This window comes from Papilio machaon, chromosome 8 (assembly GCF_912999745.1).
Source record: "Papilio machaon chromosome 8, ilPapMach1.1, whole genome shotgun sequence".
NCBI classification, from domain to species: Eukaryota; Metazoa; Arthropoda; class Insecta; order Lepidoptera; family Papilionidae; genus Papilio; species Papilio machaon.
In genome coordinates this window covers 6,358,922-6,376,646 of record NC_059993.1, presented here as the reverse complement: position 1 = coordinate 6,376,646, position 17,725 = coordinate 6,358,922, and the positions used below count along the sequence as shown (strand labels likewise).

The 17,725-nt window shown below is 35.7% G+C and overlaps 1 protein-coding gene and 1 long non-coding RNA gene across 2 annotated transcripts in view; one reads left to right on the top strand and one right to left on the bottom strand.

Annotated features, from left to right (window-relative positions):
• Positions 1-17,725, bottom strand: part of LOC123721172 — an 83,185-nt gene that overhangs the window by 4,498 nt on the left and 60,962 nt on the right. The window lies entirely within an intron of this gene.
• Positions 844-17,725, top strand: part of LOC106720107 (vacuolar protein sorting-associated protein 13) — a 31,595-nt gene continuing 14,713 nt past the window's right edge. Inside the window, exons 1-27 of the mRNA XM_045678864.1 lie at positions 844-1,169; positions 1,244-1,330; positions 3,333-3,530; positions 4,192-4,415; positions 4,937-5,075; positions 5,169-5,367; positions 5,514-5,799; positions 5,918-6,032; positions 6,179-6,413; positions 6,577-6,710; positions 6,861-6,984; positions 7,391-7,543; positions 7,734-7,908; positions 9,911-10,104; positions 10,311-10,380; positions 11,047-11,197; positions 11,460-11,731; positions 12,118-12,255; positions 12,389-12,491; positions 12,707-12,939; positions 13,239-13,394; positions 13,463-13,702; positions 13,928-14,143; positions 14,390-14,662; positions 14,872-15,038; positions 15,270-15,406; positions 17,458-17,612. Coding sequence (XP_045534820.1) covers positions 1,070-1,169; positions 1,244-1,330; positions 3,333-3,530; positions 4,192-4,415; positions 4,937-5,075; positions 5,169-5,367; positions 5,514-5,799; positions 5,918-6,032; positions 6,179-6,413; positions 6,577-6,710; positions 6,861-6,984; positions 7,391-7,543; positions 7,734-7,908; positions 9,911-10,104; positions 10,311-10,380; positions 11,047-11,197; positions 11,460-11,731; positions 12,118-12,255; positions 12,389-12,491; positions 12,707-12,939; positions 13,239-13,394; positions 13,463-13,702; positions 13,928-14,143; positions 14,390-14,662; positions 14,872-15,038; positions 15,270-15,406; positions 17,458-17,612 — 4,674 coding nt within the window. The 5' untranslated portion in view covers positions 844-1,069. The remainder of the gene's footprint in view (positions 1,170-1,243; positions 1,331-3,332; positions 3,531-4,191; positions 4,416-4,936; positions 5,076-5,168; positions 5,368-5,513; positions 5,800-5,917; positions 6,033-6,178; positions 6,414-6,576; positions 6,711-6,860; positions 6,985-7,390; positions 7,544-7,733; positions 7,909-9,910; positions 10,105-10,310; positions 10,381-11,046; positions 11,198-11,459; positions 11,732-12,117; positions 12,256-12,388; positions 12,492-12,706; positions 12,940-13,238; positions 13,395-13,462; positions 13,703-13,927; positions 14,144-14,389; positions 14,663-14,871; positions 15,039-15,269; positions 15,407-17,457; positions 17,613-17,725) is intronic.

The window sequence follows — 17,725 nt, the reverse complement described above, 5'->3', positions numbered from 1 at the left end:
CTTTATTTTTTTTTTCTTAAACTTGAAGAATTTTATAAATTCGTTAAATAAACGTGAAAGTGGTAGTGATACTGTCATTGGTTACCAAAATTTCTAGTTAAATTCATTCACCTAATGGAATATTTGAGAAACAAAGGAAATCGTGCATTCTGTCTGCATCTTTTTTGAGATTGGGCCAATAAGAAAGCTCTGACCCGGTGTATGCCCAACTAAATAAATTTAGCTCCCCTGTTAATGATAAAAAGTGCCTTAGATCTTTGTCTTACCGTAGTAGCCATGTCATGTTTTAAGTCATTTTCTACACCTATGAGGTATTATATAATTCTGAAAGAACTAATAGCGATAGCGTCGCACAAGATGTTAAGCGAACAATGAACAGCGATGCCCAGCAAGTGCCCACTGTAGAAGCTCCATATTCATATATTTGATTCGCTGCGAACTTTTATTTTAGCAGAAGACGTGTAATTATTAAGCTAGCCAGGTAAGTATATTTTAAGTCGTGCGTTCCGAACGAATTATGTACATTATATAAAACAATATGAAGCATTGGTTTCGATTTAATGAAATTTTTCCAAGGTTTTGTTTTAAAAAATTATAGCCGAATCCTGAGACGCAGAAACAAAAATTATGAATTTTTGGAGTGAACTAACTAGTTTACGTAGATAACAGAATCAATTTTGCCGAAAAATTATCAAAATTGTGTTAACATTTTAATTTGCGAATAAAAAATATTAAATCGATGTATCGAAAACTTTAATCGGTACATTTTATTGAATCGATGAAATGTAGCTTGAAAATTGAAAAGAACATCACTAAATCTATTCAAAAACAAATCAAATCTGCGCTGTTCTTAAAATCATTTTCGGCGGCGTGTATTTATTTCTTAATCAGTTTCTTTTGTCTTCTATGATACGTAGACATGCAATTTTATTAAAAATCTAGTGTTCGTTATTTTGGAGTAGTTTTTAGTGTATGTGATTTGTATATAGGACTCGAAGTTACGTCTTACCATGACATAAGTAATCGCAATATTTTAAAACCTTTAGGTTTAAACAATTATTGAACAAAAATGGTGTTTGAATCGATAGTTGTCGATGTTCTTAATAGATTTCTAGGGGATTATGTCGAGAATTTGAACAGGTCTCAGTTAAAGTTAGGAATATGGGGCGGTAAGTTTTTTAGTCAAGTGATGTCATACCACTGTAGGTCAGTAGTTATTTATGACTTGGGTGTTATTTTTCAGGCGACGTAGTGCTAGAAAACTTAATATTAAAGCAAAATGCCTTAGAAGAACTCAACATCCCTGTCCAGACAGTTTATGGACACCTAGGTAAGTCGCAATAATAAAATTAAAAAGACCGCTCTTTTTTCTCAAAAGTATGTTCATTTTGTTTATTTGTTGTTAAGTATTTCATAACAATAATAGGTTAATTGGTATTTGATTAGATAAAGGTATTTAAAGAATCATTTTAAATTATTACACTCAGTCGTAGACTTATAGAAATACAATTAAATAATATAAGCAGAATAACATAAAATGTACAAGATACATATACATAACCCCTACCGTCACCCCTAACTTGGGGTAGGCTCCGAGCCCCTCGGTGGGGACATATAGTGAGCCGATGATGACATATACATATAATGTATAGAAATTTAACATATAATTATGTTATTATAAAGCGGGTAGTATGAGACAGAAGAAAAATGTTATGCTTGTTTAATTAATTTTTTGAAAATGTATTCATATTCCATATAAAATATCCATATTTTAAAATAAGTAACAGATACCCACAATGCACATTGAATAAAAATTATTGTAATATAAAATTTTCGAATATGTAAATACCCCTGCAATTTTATGACATTAGAGAAAAGTTTCTCAAAAGATTAAAAAAATGATTTGCATGTCTAGTAGTACAATTTGTAAAACATACTCAAAACCTATTTGTGTATTTGCCATAACCTATTGTGTTTTGGTTAAATGTTTTTATCTAAGAAAGCAATAAATGGATGATTGTGGTATTTCCTAAACCGTATTGAAGTATTTTTTTTTAATTTTTATTGTGTTTCTGAAGTATTTCGTATGTCACGGTTTGATGGAATTAATGATGGATCAAATAAGCAAACATGATATATCTTTTCATACTTTTGCCACAGCAAGTTGATAATTCTTAGGTTTTACTGGTTAATCCATTAGCTAGTTAGTTAATTCAGCATAGTTTAATCCACCAAGTCCTGTGGCCTGGCTGCTACTGGTGTTTGCTGTATTATCCTCAAATATAATTACAGCACTATCATTATAATCAAAGACAAGTATAATTTGTTGATCTGTTTTGGTTTGTCAAATAATCTTTGATCCAAAAAGGTGATGAAAGTTAATGTCAGTAATTACTTGGAACATGTAGGCAATTGAATGAATACATTGTTAAAAGCTATGTCTAGTTCATGGAAAATCAATATACTAGGTAGAATGAGGACTTAATCAAATTAGTTAATTAACATAAGAATGTTGTAATATGGCATTTTTGTGCTACTTTTTTTAGCTTTCTGTAGATAACTTTCTATTGGATTTACATAAAAATAAATTATGCCTTGGTTATATAACAAAACTTTGTTTTTTTAATATTTAAAAAAAAAATGTTTTGGTAATTTCCAATAATTGGTATTAAAAAATTACAAGCACAGAAAGGTTCACAAATGGACAGATGCAATACGTATATTTTTATTTGAGGTAATGAATTAACATAAAAATATATTTATTAAAAGTTAACATTAACATACTTATTGTTCAAATTAACAAAAAATAACGCAATATGACTTGCTAGCATTTTTCATAAAGACATCTAACAAATCATTCTATTCACGACACAGTATCCTAGTTCATATAAAGGTATACAATTATCATGCTGTACAGAGCTTGGTGGTAATAATTTATACAGCTATTAATTTGGAATGACATCATGCCCTAAAAACGGCAGTTAAGTTACGCAAGTGAGTCACACATATCACGAAGGTCGGCACTGTCTGACCTCCGATGCGGTGATAATAAATCAACGCTAATTTCCCACACTATTGTTACAACGGATGAACCCTAATTTTTATTATCAGAGCCTAGATTATTCTGAAAAATTAAATGATACATCTGTAAAATTAAGTGTTATGACTAAGTTTCAAAATAAATAACTGATAAATAGGTTATGTTTGGAATGAACTATATTTTTTCCTTCATTGTATGCCATAACTTTGCAAAAAGTTTTAGGCACAGAAACTACTACTTAAATCTGTAGTTACTTAGTTAAGGTATTAATTTATCTTTTCTTTACAAATAGGAAAGCTAGTCCTTAAAATACCATGGAAGAATCTTTATGGTGCTTCAGTAGAAGCAACAATCGAACGACTTTTCTTGATTGTTAATCCTTCTGCTGAAGTCAAATATGATCCGGAGAAGGAAGAGAAGATGGCGCTAGCGTCGAAGCAAGCGGAGTTGGCGAGAGTTGAAGAAGCCAAGAAGAAAGAGGCACAAAAAGGTAGAGAAAATGTACATATAAATGTTAGGCAAAGAACTATAGTCTGATAATAAGTAACATCATGTGAACAAGGTATATTTGCCTTTATTAGTATGTACAAATTTGTACTACATCATTCAAAGTATTTAAATTTTCTTAAAATTTTCCAACTTTAAAAGATATCAATATTGCAGCCATTGTTTGATTTCCTTTTTTATTTTGATAAGATTAAAATGCCTATAAATGCATAATGCAGAATGTCACTACATATCACCTATATCTTATCGCGATAGTTATAAATGGCCGTTTGTTAAGTGCATTTTGTATTTGTCAATATCTGATAATCATATATAAGATAATATTACTGTTTTCATTGCACACAAACATGAAAATGGTAATATGTCTTATTCACTTTCTTCAAAACTAACAATTTTAAGTTCATGTTAATTTTACGTTGGAATATAAATAAATAACTGAATGACTTGTAATTAATTTTCAAACTAAATTAAGTCTATATTACGACTACAATGAGTTTTCAATTACTCTCCTTGTTTCAAAGCTTTGTTTTGAATGTTTACGTCGCTTTAAAAAAAGATTGTGCTGTAAAATAATAAATCTTTGATAATGATCAATGTTAAACATAACCGTATTTCCAAAGTTAACATTATAAATATTGCTGTAGATCAAAACAAACTGGATGAGACCTTCGTAGAGAAGTTAGTGACACAGATAATTAAGAATGTGCAGTTGAAAATCACTGATATCCATATAAGATATGAGGATAGTATAACGAATCCTAAAGCGCCCTTCTCCTTCGGAATTACGTTACACAACTTGTCTGTACATACCACCGATGAGAATTGGAAGCAAGCAGTTATTCAAGAAGCTGTCACCAAAATATTTAAGGTACACAAAATATTCTAGTCCTCTTTCCCAAATCATGCTTTACTGGTAAGGAATGAATGGCAGGGGAAGATTAGCAGGGCAGGGGATGAATATATCGTTAAGTGTCGTTTTTTCCGTACTGTACTTTGAATCTTCTGTCTATTTAAAGTAGGCATGAAAGTACTGAATTTGATAAAGTTTGTATGTCAAATTAATGAATATGGGTATCTCAAGTTATTATATTTAAGTAATATTTTTATAGAAGCATGAAACATAGTTGTTTAAAAGTAGGCAATAGACATAAAAACCTTTGCCAACAATAATAAAGTTGTTGAATGTGATATCTAGAAATGAGATCTAGTGTCCTAGATTTCGCGAACACAATACTCATATATTTAATATGAGAACGACAATTGCAATGTTACATGTTTACAAAATAGGTTTTTCTTTCTTAATAATATTCCTTAATTTTACTGAATATCTTTGTTTAATTTTATTGTTCACAAAAACATGGTAATATTTTTATGTGTTTTTGTTGTTAGATATTGGATTTGGAAGGATTAGCCATTTATTGGAATCCAGCCACAGAGCTGTATTCTAAGTCCGAGGCTCAGGACATCAAGACAAGGCTTCAGAATGAGATCGCCACAAAATCATCGCAACCGTCATCTTATAAATACGGTAAGGACTAATTTAATGAAAGCTTTAGTTTCATTAAAGCCAACTAAAAGGTCAACAGTATAAATTTTAAATAATGTATGATATAAATTTCAGCATTGGGTCCAATTAATGCCACTGCCAAGTTACAACTGAATCCCAAGCCGGAGGGCGATACACCGAAGTTCAGTATACCTAAAGTGATCCTCAGCCTGCACATGGAGCAGCTGTCAGTGAGCCTCACTAAGACTCAGTACCAGGACATGATGCTGCTCGCTGACTCCATGGACAGAATGAGTAAAGGAGCCCCCTACAGGTTTGTAACCATACCCTTCATCTACTAAATGACTAACTGCACTTAACCATCATTTTCTATATCTGTCATCAATCTGTCAGGCAGGTGGTTAAAAAAATCAATTCTATCCAAGTTAAACTATACTAAAACTATTTTTTTATCTATAGGAAATACCGTCCGGACGTAAAGACATATAAAAATCATTACAAGCAATGGTGGCATTTCGCCTACACTTGTATATTAGAAGAAGAGGTCAGACGGCGTCGTAGAAATTGGAATTGGACGCACATGCTGAGCCATCGCCAGCTGTGTAAGGACTACGCCAGCGCGTACCAGTGCAAGCTCAACAATAAGGGGAAAGTCACCACCGATCAGAATAATATCATCTGCCAAGCTGAGAAGTCATTAGATCTTCTTAATTTAGTAGTCATCAGACAGAGGATAGAAATGGAAGTAAGTGACATTTGTCAATCCACTATAGCTACAACGCATCTCTACTGTAATATTTTTTTTGTCTTTGTTTCACAATAAATGTATACTGTTAAATCTAATGAATTTTTAATTTTTAAAGGTGGAAAGATTAGGTAAAATGGAAGAAGAAGCCCGTAAGTCTCGCGGCTGGTTCGGCGGCTGGTGGTCTAGAGGTAGTTCCAAGGATGAAGAACTTACGGAAGGCACTGCTATAAGTAAATATATAATTTGCTTCTATAATTTTCATTTTACCAGGGAATCATTCGTATTTATTAACTGTTGAGTCTGTCTACCCATCTGGGTTGCAGGTGTAAGTTGTGATGTGAGGATTTTTTGTTTAATGGGTGTACTTGTTTACCAGTGAAACAGTTCGAGAAGGCGATGACGGTGGAGGAGAAGGAGAAGCTGTTCCGTGCGATCGACTACCAGGAGAACAGCGCGCCGCTGCACCTGCCCGCTGAGTACGTGGCGGTGGAGGGTCACTTCCGGCTGGACAGGCTGCAGCTCGCCGTCACTGACCAGAGCGAGGTGCTGCGCGCGCGCGTCGATACAGTGCAGCTCGATATGCACCAGCGCCCCAGCGCCAACGCGCTCAGGTACAACGCCATCTCGTGACTTCATAGCGAAATATTAAGTTCTGTCGGTAAAACAGCTCATTTCATATTGAAGTGAATTAAATAGAAATTATATAACATTTTTGAAATGATAGCTATTAATAAAGATTTCATTATTAATATAATCAATATTATAATTTTCCAGAGTGGATGTTCAAATGAAATCGTTCACGGTGTCTGGTGTGCAGCAAGGCGAGATTGTACCTCAGATGGTCACGTCAAAAGAAGTTACACAAGACGCCAACTTGTTGAATGTTGTGTTCGAAACAAATCCATTAGGTGAATTCTTTGACCTTTACGATCATTTTACTTACAAATACTGAAATATCATAGAAAGTCATTTTTTTGATCTAATACCTCTAAAATATAATGAAACATGAAAAATCTTTCTATTTTAGTTCGGATAAATATTATTTATGTTATGTGCAGACGGAAAGTGCGACCAGCGGGTGCAAGTGCTGGCGCGGCCACTACAGATTGTGTACGACGCGCAGACTGTCATTGAGATCGTCAACGTTTTCAAACCACCCACAGAATCCACCGCTTTGACCACGTAAGTCATATACACTAAGATCCTGTATCACAAGTAAGGTGCTGGATAACTAACTAACTAATAAATTAACTAACAGATTATTTGGATGCCAACTACGACTATATTTGACAGATAAATTTTAAGTAGCCTTTTCAAGACTTATTATGATATTGTGAAACAGGTCCAAAGAATGTTTAATATATCATTTGTAAGAAGGTAGGTTTTCTTGTTGCAATATTGCACAGAAAAGTTCTACTGTAAATATCAAATTATCAAGTAAAAAGTTATATTTTTTTGTTAGTGTTTACACTAAAGATGGATTCTAAAACAACAAGCAACTAATTATTAAAGTAAATCAAAAATTACTATATAACAAGTTATTTTTATTATTTAATAATAGTTTATGTGATGTATTTGCTTTTTTCAGTTTACAAGCTGCAGCGGGTAATAAATTATCAGATCTTAAGGAAAAATCTACACTGGGAATGCAATATGCAGTGCATAATCATACATTCATCGATTTGGATATAGACATCGCCGCTTCATACATTATTGTGCCACAGACTGGTATATACAGAGGGTAAGCAAACAAAAATTATATTATTACAGACAAAATTGAGGTAAAATCACTGTTATTTCACGGGTATATATTTCAATTTAAATGTTGTGTAAGTGTCATTCAGGTAATAAAGAAGGCCTTTTATCAGTCATTTTTTTGAAAGTTTGAAAGTTGATATGCATAGTTTGAATAATAATGTATTTTGTCGTAGTAATGAAGCGTGTGTGGTGGTGAAGCTGGGTGCGATCAGTGTGAAGTCTGCGCCGCGACCGGAGCCGCTCGATGTGCACAAGTTGCACCGCGAGGGGCTCGCAGAAGAGGACATCCTGCGAGAGATCACAGCCCGCAGTTACGACAAGATGACGCTGCAGCTTACCGAAATGCAGGTAATGTCTTGTTGTGGTCGATAGGTGGCTATATCATCATCTCCTTTACCTTGAGCCACATACGTAGGGTCGGTGCACCAGGTTTCCGTCCTTCAAATCAATTCCGTTATTTCCTATTCACCCTCTTCTTGATCATTTCACCTTTCACGCAATCCATCCATCTCTTCCTAAGCCTACCTCTACCGGTGTACCTCCACACTCATACTTAACGTTCTCTTCGTCACATGCGATTCTTCCCTCGTCATAACATGCCCATACCACGCTAACCTTTTACTTCTCAATTTTTCTACTCCCGGTTCTACTTTCAGACTTCCTCTAATATACTCATTTCCGCGGTGACGAAGCAGCCCAGCGAGCTGCCGTCGAGGTAAATATTTACACCGACGGCAGCAAAATTGACGGCAAAGTCGGCGCGGCGGTATCTGTGTGGGATAACGTCGCGGAGATCTCTTGCCGGAAATTAAAGTTGGGAAGCTTCTGCACCGTATACCAGGCGGAACTGCTTGCCCTAAGTGAGGCCGTGCAGCAAGTGGTGAAAAGTAAGAAAGGTAGCTTTGGTATTTATTCCGACTCAAGATCCGCGTTAGAGACGCTAAGCAGCGGCGTTTCACTCCATCCCCTCGCGGATGGAATAAGAGAGAATATGGAAGTAGTGAAAGCGCAAGGGAAAGTAGTGAAAGTATTTTGGGTGAAGGCACACGCGGGGATGGAGGGAAACGAACGCGCGGATTTCCTAGCGAAAGCGGCAGCAGTCGGAATGAAGACCAAGGCTAACTATGAAAGATGCCCTGTTTCATATGTCAAGCGACAGATTCGTCTGGACACGCTTGACAAATGGAACAGGCGCTATATGGATGGAGACACGGCTTCCACCACGAAGCTCTTCTTTCCCGACGCCGTGGCGGCCTACCCTGCACTTCGGAGGATAGAGTTGGACCCCGTGCTGGTTCAAGTTTTGACTGGGCATGGGGGGTTCTCCGAATACCTGCACAGGTTTAAGTGCAAGGAGGACCCCTCCTGCATTTGTGATCCAGCACGGGGTGAATCCGTGCTGCACATACTCACGGAGTGCCCAGTATTTGACAGATATAGAGTAGAGTTAGAAATGAAATTAAAAGAAAAAATAAATAAAGAAAACTTGGAAAACTTAATTAGTAATAAGAGTAAAAGTGGGCACTTCGTAGAGTATTGTAGGTCCTTGGCCAAAATTGTAATAAATAGGAATAAGGTTTAGTTTTTATGTATTGATTTATTGATTTGATTTTAAACTTGTATTTTAATATTGTATTTTAATTTTGATTTTATTTATTATTTGAATTATTTATTGTTTTAACGTAGAATAAGAACTTGTGATATTAGATGTAAGTAAAATTGTAATTTTGGTATTTTAAATCACTTTAATAAAGAAATAAAGACACCGTTGTACCCAAGGTCCCTGACCCATAAATACGTTAGGGGAACGAGAGGGCGGCATAGCGCCGCCCAAAAAAAAAAAAAAAAAAAAAAAAAAAAAAAAAAAAAAAAAAAAAAAAAAAAAAAAAAATATACTCATTTCGTATTCTATCCACTCTTGTTACACCACACATCCATCTTAACATTTGCATTTCCGCCACATGTACTCTCTTTTCATCCGTCCCTTTAACAGCCTAACATTGGGATCCATACATCATGACATGTCTTACGAATTATTGGTGTTGACTGTTAAATAGAAGTATTCTGCGGTTCCTCAGATAATATCAGATAAGGATGGTAAGAGTAAGACAATTTTACAGGGTAGGGAATAGATAAGAAAGTGAAATATTTATTTCACATGAGCATTTGCTTGTTGCAGATGCAATGTTTGGTGGTCGCTTAATGTTAAGTGAACCTGAAAATGTTTTTCCACCATAAGTACGCATGCATATTTGTAATATGTACTTGACTTGATCAGCTTATAATCTAAAATATGAAAGTATAACTCATTTTAAGATAATTATCGTTAAAAAGTATTGGTTACTTGTAGATTGTGATAGCGTCTGCTCAAGAGGAGTGGCAGACGGCGATAGGATCTGAAGTGGGCACGCCGCTGCACCTGCTGCAGCCCACCAACCTTACCATACAGATACATAAGTGCCTCATCACTGACGACCCTCGCATGCCCAAGATTAAAGTCCGCGGCGAACTGGAGAAGATCGCCATCTCGGTCTCAGAGGATAGGTATTACATTTATCAAATATCTTGGCGGTTCTTAACATCGTACGATTTGCTGCGCAGATCACAATTTTTGGTGTACTGCGCAGCACAAGGAAAAAGATTGAAACACTTTGTATAATTTCATGATCATTCATAAACACATAATTTCGTGTGTCTTTACTTATTGCTTTTAATAACCACATAAATATGAAACGTTAATATTTTTTCAGGTTGCTAACATTATGCGAAATATTAGTGAGCATGCCTTTACCCCAATCTGAAGAGACGACACAACTAAAGGTAATATTTATATCTTTTTTTTATTTTATTATCCTATCCTATAATGCATATAATATTTATACTAAATTGGGAAATCAAACCTTTTATGTAGTAGCTATTAATTTCCTTTTTATTTGAGTTTGTTTTCTTTTTTCCGTCTGAAGATATTTTGCTACAAATTTGCATATACTGTGAGTGGTCAAGTTCTTGAATACCCGCTCTTTGGTGAGCCTCGCACCGACGACATTGCGGTAACTCTTAGCTGTCAATAGTCACCTTTTTAGATTAACTGTAGTAAATAAAAAATATGTATGTATGTAGTTATATACACTCCTAGGAAAATGTAACTGAAATTATTCAACATCATTAAAGGCAGACGAACTTAGAACGTCATCTACTGTAGATTTTATTATAATGTATTATTTGATTTAATTAATTCATGTATGAAATAACGTAGTATTATTTAAAACTAGCTTTTACCCGCGACTCCGTCCGCGCGGAATAAAAGAATGCACATAGAATAAAAAAGTTTCTATGTACGTCTCCTAATTCTAAGCTACCTCCCCAACAATTTTCAGCTAAATCAGTTCGACGGATCTTGAGTTATAAATAGTGTAACTAACACGAGTTTCTTTTATATATATTAAAAATAATATTAATATTATATAATTTCAATTTTACTTTTAGGCTAGTGATTCGAAGGCGTCGAGTCTATCTTTGCTCAAGTACTTGGATCCTGCAGAGAAACAGAGAAGAGACACAGCGCGCTCCAAGCAAAGGAAAACAGACGAACAATCCGTTCAGCTGACTGAAGTGGAGGCATTCTTTATCATGAAAGGTAAAAGCTATTAAAAAACGTATTATAAGGTATTTTGTGCGCTATGATGCGTCAATAGTATGATAGTTTAGAGACATCCAATTAAGGACGTGGTTGTGGGTTCGAATCCCGTAATTGGCCTATTGCCGTGAACCATACTCTAGCACATACGTAGAAATTTCTTGGTTACAAGAATTAGTAAATTTCAAATATTTCTCTTAATATTTTGAACAATGAAACTTAAACTTTTTTTAATCGTCATCAAATTTTTTATTGCTTTCAGAACTAATTCTTAGTGTGAATCGAAAGATATCAGCAGAATCGCAAGGTTACGACAAATTCTTAGTGTTCTCACTGCAACTGCTAGAACTAACAGCAACACAGAAGACGTTCACATTAGAGGCGACTGTGAGACTGGGTGCTGTCAACATGCAACATCACAGAACTGGACATCGTATTATCAGTATGATAGAAACACCAGATGTACCGGTTATTGATGTTACGGATACAGCTGCGACAACCAGTCAGTACTTATTCGCAGTCACATATCGTAATGTAAGTTTATTTATTACATACTAACTGTCGCCCGCAACTCTGTCCAAAATATAAAAAATAGCCTTATGCCCATATGTCCTTCCAGACTATGTTCTACATCTGTGCCAAATTTCATCAAGATCCGTTCAGCCATTCCGGAGATACCTTTAAACAAACATCCATCTAAACATTCGCATTTATAAAAATTGTATCACTATAATGTAATGTAATTCTACTAAAATATTAAATCACTAATCTTTTTACTCCTAAAGTTTTTATTCCTTTGATTTTTCTAATAGAATGCAAACATTTTAAAAGTGATAAACCGTTTATTGCGGTTTCTTTATTTTTTTCCTCAAAATGTTCTTCATCGAGCTCAAATGTATAAATTGATGTATTTATTTTAGGTTGACAAGAAATGTCCAGAATTCAGAAGTCATTACGGATCTATCGAGCAACTTATTGAATTGGATTTCACCACTCTCAAAGTGTTGTTACATTTACAAGGGCTGCAAGAGATACTCATCATTGTCAATGAATATCAGGTGTGTATTAATATTATCACATTAAATTATTATTTTACACGAGTAATAGTAATTTTTTAATATTCACAGGTGCAACTTGTAAAATACTGTCGTCCCATTTATTTTTATTTTCATTGTTGTTTATTTTTTTTAGACTCGTTTACAAAACATCCAAAGCAAAGTTGACAGATACGCTAATGCAGGTCCATTGGAAACTATTATGGAAGATGAAGAATTTTCTGTTGCCAAATCAAAAGGTATTTTTTTTTAAATTACAGTTTTTTACTATTGTAGTTTGTTACTGTTTAATTAAATATTAAAATTGTATCTAGTATTTGGATCAAATGGGGATTTGTGATCTAGAGCGAAGATGCCAGAAATGCTGCGCGCGCGCACACACAGGGAGGGAGGGTAATAGAGAGAAAGCGAGTTCTTAAACTAAAATGACATGATTGTGACATGTTTATTTCAGCGAGTGTATCAAAGCCTGCGCGTCGTAAGCAGATTGAGAGCATTCAGCTGAAGGTGAACGTGAAGATTGGTGCGGTGGAGATTGGGTTCGCGACGGACCGTCGGCCGCTCGCCGCGCTCAGTCTGCAGGGCGCCGGCGCCGGCCTCGTGCTCAAGCCCTCCTACACGCAGCTGGACTGCGCCATCGCATCCATCAAGGTCGAGGATCTCAACCCAGAGACTATACATAGAGAGGTCAGTTAACAACGTTATATGTCAATAGTAGTCGAGGAAATGTTATTACGCATTACATTCGACGCCTTGCCTCGGTGTCCACGCGACGTTTACTTGTTTACAACGGGCGACTTAAAATTGATGTAATTTATAAATGAAAATCGTAATATAATTTGAAATTTGCCATCTTTTCTTTAAAACTACAATATTATTGTAATAGTTTTAAATATTATGTTTATTAAGTGTTGAAATTTAAAATTTCTGAGAAACGTTTTAGATTTTTTTTACATTCGTGTCTATATTTTTTTTCTATATTTCAGATTCTGAAAGTGCTCGGTGGTGACGTAATCAATGTACAAATAGTGATGTACAATCTGGAACAATATCCGAGTGTTAGTGATGTTAACATGTCGATAGACGCGCAGATCAACTGCTTGCGTATCGTTTTCCTCAACTGGTTCGTCACTTCGATGTTGGTAAGTGTCGCAATAGTCACAATAGTTTCTAATCTGCAAGACCTACGTATTATTGTTAATGTTTATAGGAGTTCCTGAACAACTTCCAAACGGCACAACAAGCGATCATCGAGGCGTCATCGCAGGCGGCGGACGCTGCGCGCGCCAACGTACAGAATGCGTACCAGAACCTAACAAAGTTGTCGCTGAAGGTGCGCCTCGCTGCGCCCCTCATCCTCGTACCGGAGAACTCCTCCAGCCGGCACGCCGTGCTTGTGGACCTCGGCCGCATGACGCTCAACAACCAGTTTGTTGATCTGCCCGTCGCTGTGAGTACTACCACTATACGTATGATTAGCGTTGGCGGTATTCAATTTAAGAATTTGAAAGTCGTGTTTGCCTTCAGGAAACGCGCTATCAATAATTTTAAATGAAAATACATTTTCCAGTTAAATTAATTCGAGATTTTTTTTTTAAATATAATCAAATTAGATAGCAGCTAAGCTTCCTATGTTTGTGATTACGTAATGTAACATGAAATGATGTTAATCTAGGACGTAAGTAATAAAGTGACGGTGGAGGAGCTGATGCTGGAGCTAGAGGATATGAAGCTGTCGTGTGTGGAGCTGCGCGCGGATCAGCTGGACGTGTTACACGAGCGTAAGCTGCTGCGTCCTACCAGCTTCAAGCTGTTTGTGAAGCGCAGCCTGTCACAGTGGTATGACACGCTGCCCGACCTCGACATCTCCGGCAGGATGAACACTATTGCGGTACTGATCTTTACATATTACATTATAATCAAATTAAATAGTATCCTTTCACTGCACCAGATTTCGATATATCTTGAAATCGATAAAAATACCACACATATTCATAGGACAAAGAATATAAAATAATATGTAATTAAAACATAATTTCAAAGACAATGCGAAAATAATATGATATTTATGTCTAAGGACCATTTGTAATAAAAATTATAAATTTTAAAATAATAAAGCAAATACGAATATTTTCAGATTACTGTAGGGCATAGCGATTATAAGAGTATTATGAAGATCCTAAATCAAAATCTTCAAGAGGGACAGACGAAGACTGAAGACACGAAAGCGGCGCAGACCATGCCCAAGGCCACGTCCAAAGCCGGAGTCAAGACACAAGTCAGCAAAGCGCAGGTCAAATCTGTGTCGACTCCTGTAACACCTACTGAGGACAAGAAACCCAGAACAACTATTAAATTTGCATTCACTATGGATAGCTTTGTTATTGATCTTTTGAATACTACTGCCTCTGTAAGTATTTGTAAATTCTTATAAAAACTATTTTTTGTTTAAGATATACATAAAGTTAAGATAAAAATTAAAAAAGGAAAGAAATCAATATCTAGTATTCTGTCTTTTATTTAAGTAATCGACATCGAAATGTTGACAAGTGTTTAGATAAAATTTCTGAAATCAATAATCAATTATGTACCCCATCTTTAGTCTTCTTTTTTTTTTAGGTTGATAATCCATCAAAGAGTTTAGACGTGGATCTAGCGCGGTTCTGTCTCGCGCTGCTGTCGGTTAAGGGGCGGATGTTCTCAGACGGCTCTCTGCACACCTCGGTGCTGCTGGTTGACTGCACCCTCGACGATACGCGCCCCGGTAGAGGGGCTAAGATTACACGGTATATGACTACATGTTGATTTTGGGGTGGTTTTACACTGACGAAATAATTGTGTAAAAGAATATTGTCCACCTTCTCGTTTTCTTCGAAAAAGCGTATATTGTGTTTCACTATGGGTTTTATGTTAGTCGAATTTCAAGCTTATTTCTTAGCAAACTCAACACATGAAGTGGTTGTAAGTTATTTGAAACTAGCAGAAAGATGGGGACTCAAGACTTTTATGTTGAACAGGTATTTGGAAAGACGTCGTGATAATCAAGAAACATTGCTGGAACGAACGCATGAATCGACAACTATTATGGAGGCAAACGACAAAATACGCAGCATGATCGATATCACATACACAATGAAGAACTCGGATACATTTAGTAAGTTTGACAAACGCTGGGGTTCTTTGGCGAGCTGGGCTGGCTGGAGTAACCCACAGCCTGCCTTCACGCAAAATACGCGCTTGTCGTGGAGTTGCGGAGAACTGAGCCCCTACTACTAACTAACTAAAAGTTTGACAAACAAATACCTATACGTTACTTTTCTTAACAAATACGGTCTTATCACCAACTCGTATGAACTGCAACTCTTTAGGCTTAGAGGAAGCTCGGCCTTAGCCTTCCAACCACAGATATTCAAATCTATGGTTCATCTCAATATATATATATACAGAGCTGGGCATTAACTCGTTAATCCGTTAATCGTTAATTAACGAAGTTAACATTTTGCTTAACGGATTAACTTTTAAGTTAACTTCAAAAAGTGTTAACGCTTTTGTTAACTTCCGTTAATAAAAGTCCGTTAATCGTTAAATTAGAAACTTGGAGACGTGCTGTCATTTTGTTAAAATTACGCGCCACGGCACGCTCGTAAGTTTAACTATGTTGGGCAACTGTCGGCGACTCGAATGGTGAACGAGCGAGTTGATAATTGATATATGTGAAGTTCGCGTGCAAGTGTGATGCATCAGAGCGTCCGGGAAAGACATGACCAACAGGACAAAATCAAAAGAAGGTTCGAAATAGTATATTTCATAACGAGTATATAAAAAAGCACGAGTATGTAATAGCCCACATTCCGAACGCTCTTCGTCCCTGCAATACGCCACTTTTTGAGCTACTGTATTAAAAACACTTTTTTATTCGTGCTTTTTCTTTACTTTTCCAAACTCGTGCGTTCTCTTTCCCAACTGTCAAAATAATATCTATTAAAAAGAAAAAACTAACCACGAAGTTTTTAGAAAAAAAAATCATTGAAGTTTTTATGATTCATACAAATATTTCTAAAAAGAAGCTCCTAATTTGTTACAATATCAGATTTAATGATTAGATTCAATGAATTAGGTTGGATTCATTTTATTTCATCTCATTAAATTTCATTTTCATGTCATATCAATAAAAATAATCTCCTGAAGAGTTGGACGTTTGGGCATAGTTCCCTTTGCCTACCCAGAATGGGTGAAGAAAACAAAAAAAATCTCTGTTTGTATTCTTTCACGGTTGGCGCAATTTTTCAAACTTTTTAGTTAGTTGAGTTTATTGTGTTTTTATTATTATTTTAATTTCTTAATTTTTTCGCAACTGTATTAAAAAAACTTGTGCCAACTGTCAACCCTCACCTTCGGCTGCGCCTCAGGTCGGGTAGACATTTGTCGGAACACTTTGCAATGACAGGCTTTCCGCACTCGTAATGAAATATACTATAATGCATTCATACTTGTCTCTTATACTCATGTTTTATAGAATTAAGATTAATTTTTATATTAATAAAATTCATTTTTATAATTAAAATAATCAAATGAACATTTTAAACAAGTGTCGGCACAATAAGTGTGAAATTTGTATGTATAATTTTGGTATGGTTAACTGTTAACGATTAACTTTAACTTGCGTTAAATTTTCGAGAATTTAACGCTTTAACGATTAACGAAGTTAATTTTTTAATTAACGAATTAACGATTAACGAAGTTAACTTTTCGATTAACTGTGCCCACCTGTGTATATATATCTATATCTATATATATAAAAGAAAGTTGTGTTAGTTACACCATTTATACCTCAAGAACGGCTGAATCGATTTGACTGAAAATTGGTAGGCAGGTAGCTTAGGACCAGGAAAAGGACATAGGATAATTTTTACCCCGTTTTCTATTTTTTATTCCGCGCGGACGGAGTCGCGGGTAAAAGCTAGTATATATATATATAAAAGAAAGTTGTGTTAGTTACACCATTTATAACTCAAGAACGGCTGAATCGATTTGACTGAAAATTGATGGGCAGGTAGCTTAGAACCAGGAAACGGACATAGGATAATTTTTACCCCGTTTTCTATTTTTTATTCCGCGCGGACGGAGTCGCGGGTAAAAGCTAGTTAATTATATTTCTTAGATAACTTAATATTGAGTTAAAGTTGATACAATGTTTTGTTGCAGTCGACATGAGAATATTTAGTTTCAACCTGATCCTGGCGATGGACTTCCTGAACAAGATCGCGGAGTTCATGACGACGGGCCTGGCAGAGGACACGCCCGACGCCGCAGACATTAAACTCAGGCCCAACGCAGACAAGTCCATAGACAATGCCACCGTTAGTATTCAACCTAACCTAATTCAAAATTAATCAAGTTTAAGAGCTCGCCGATCAGTTTATTCATTAGCTGTTTATCTTTTTTATGAGATTTGTGAGAAGTCTTCATTAAA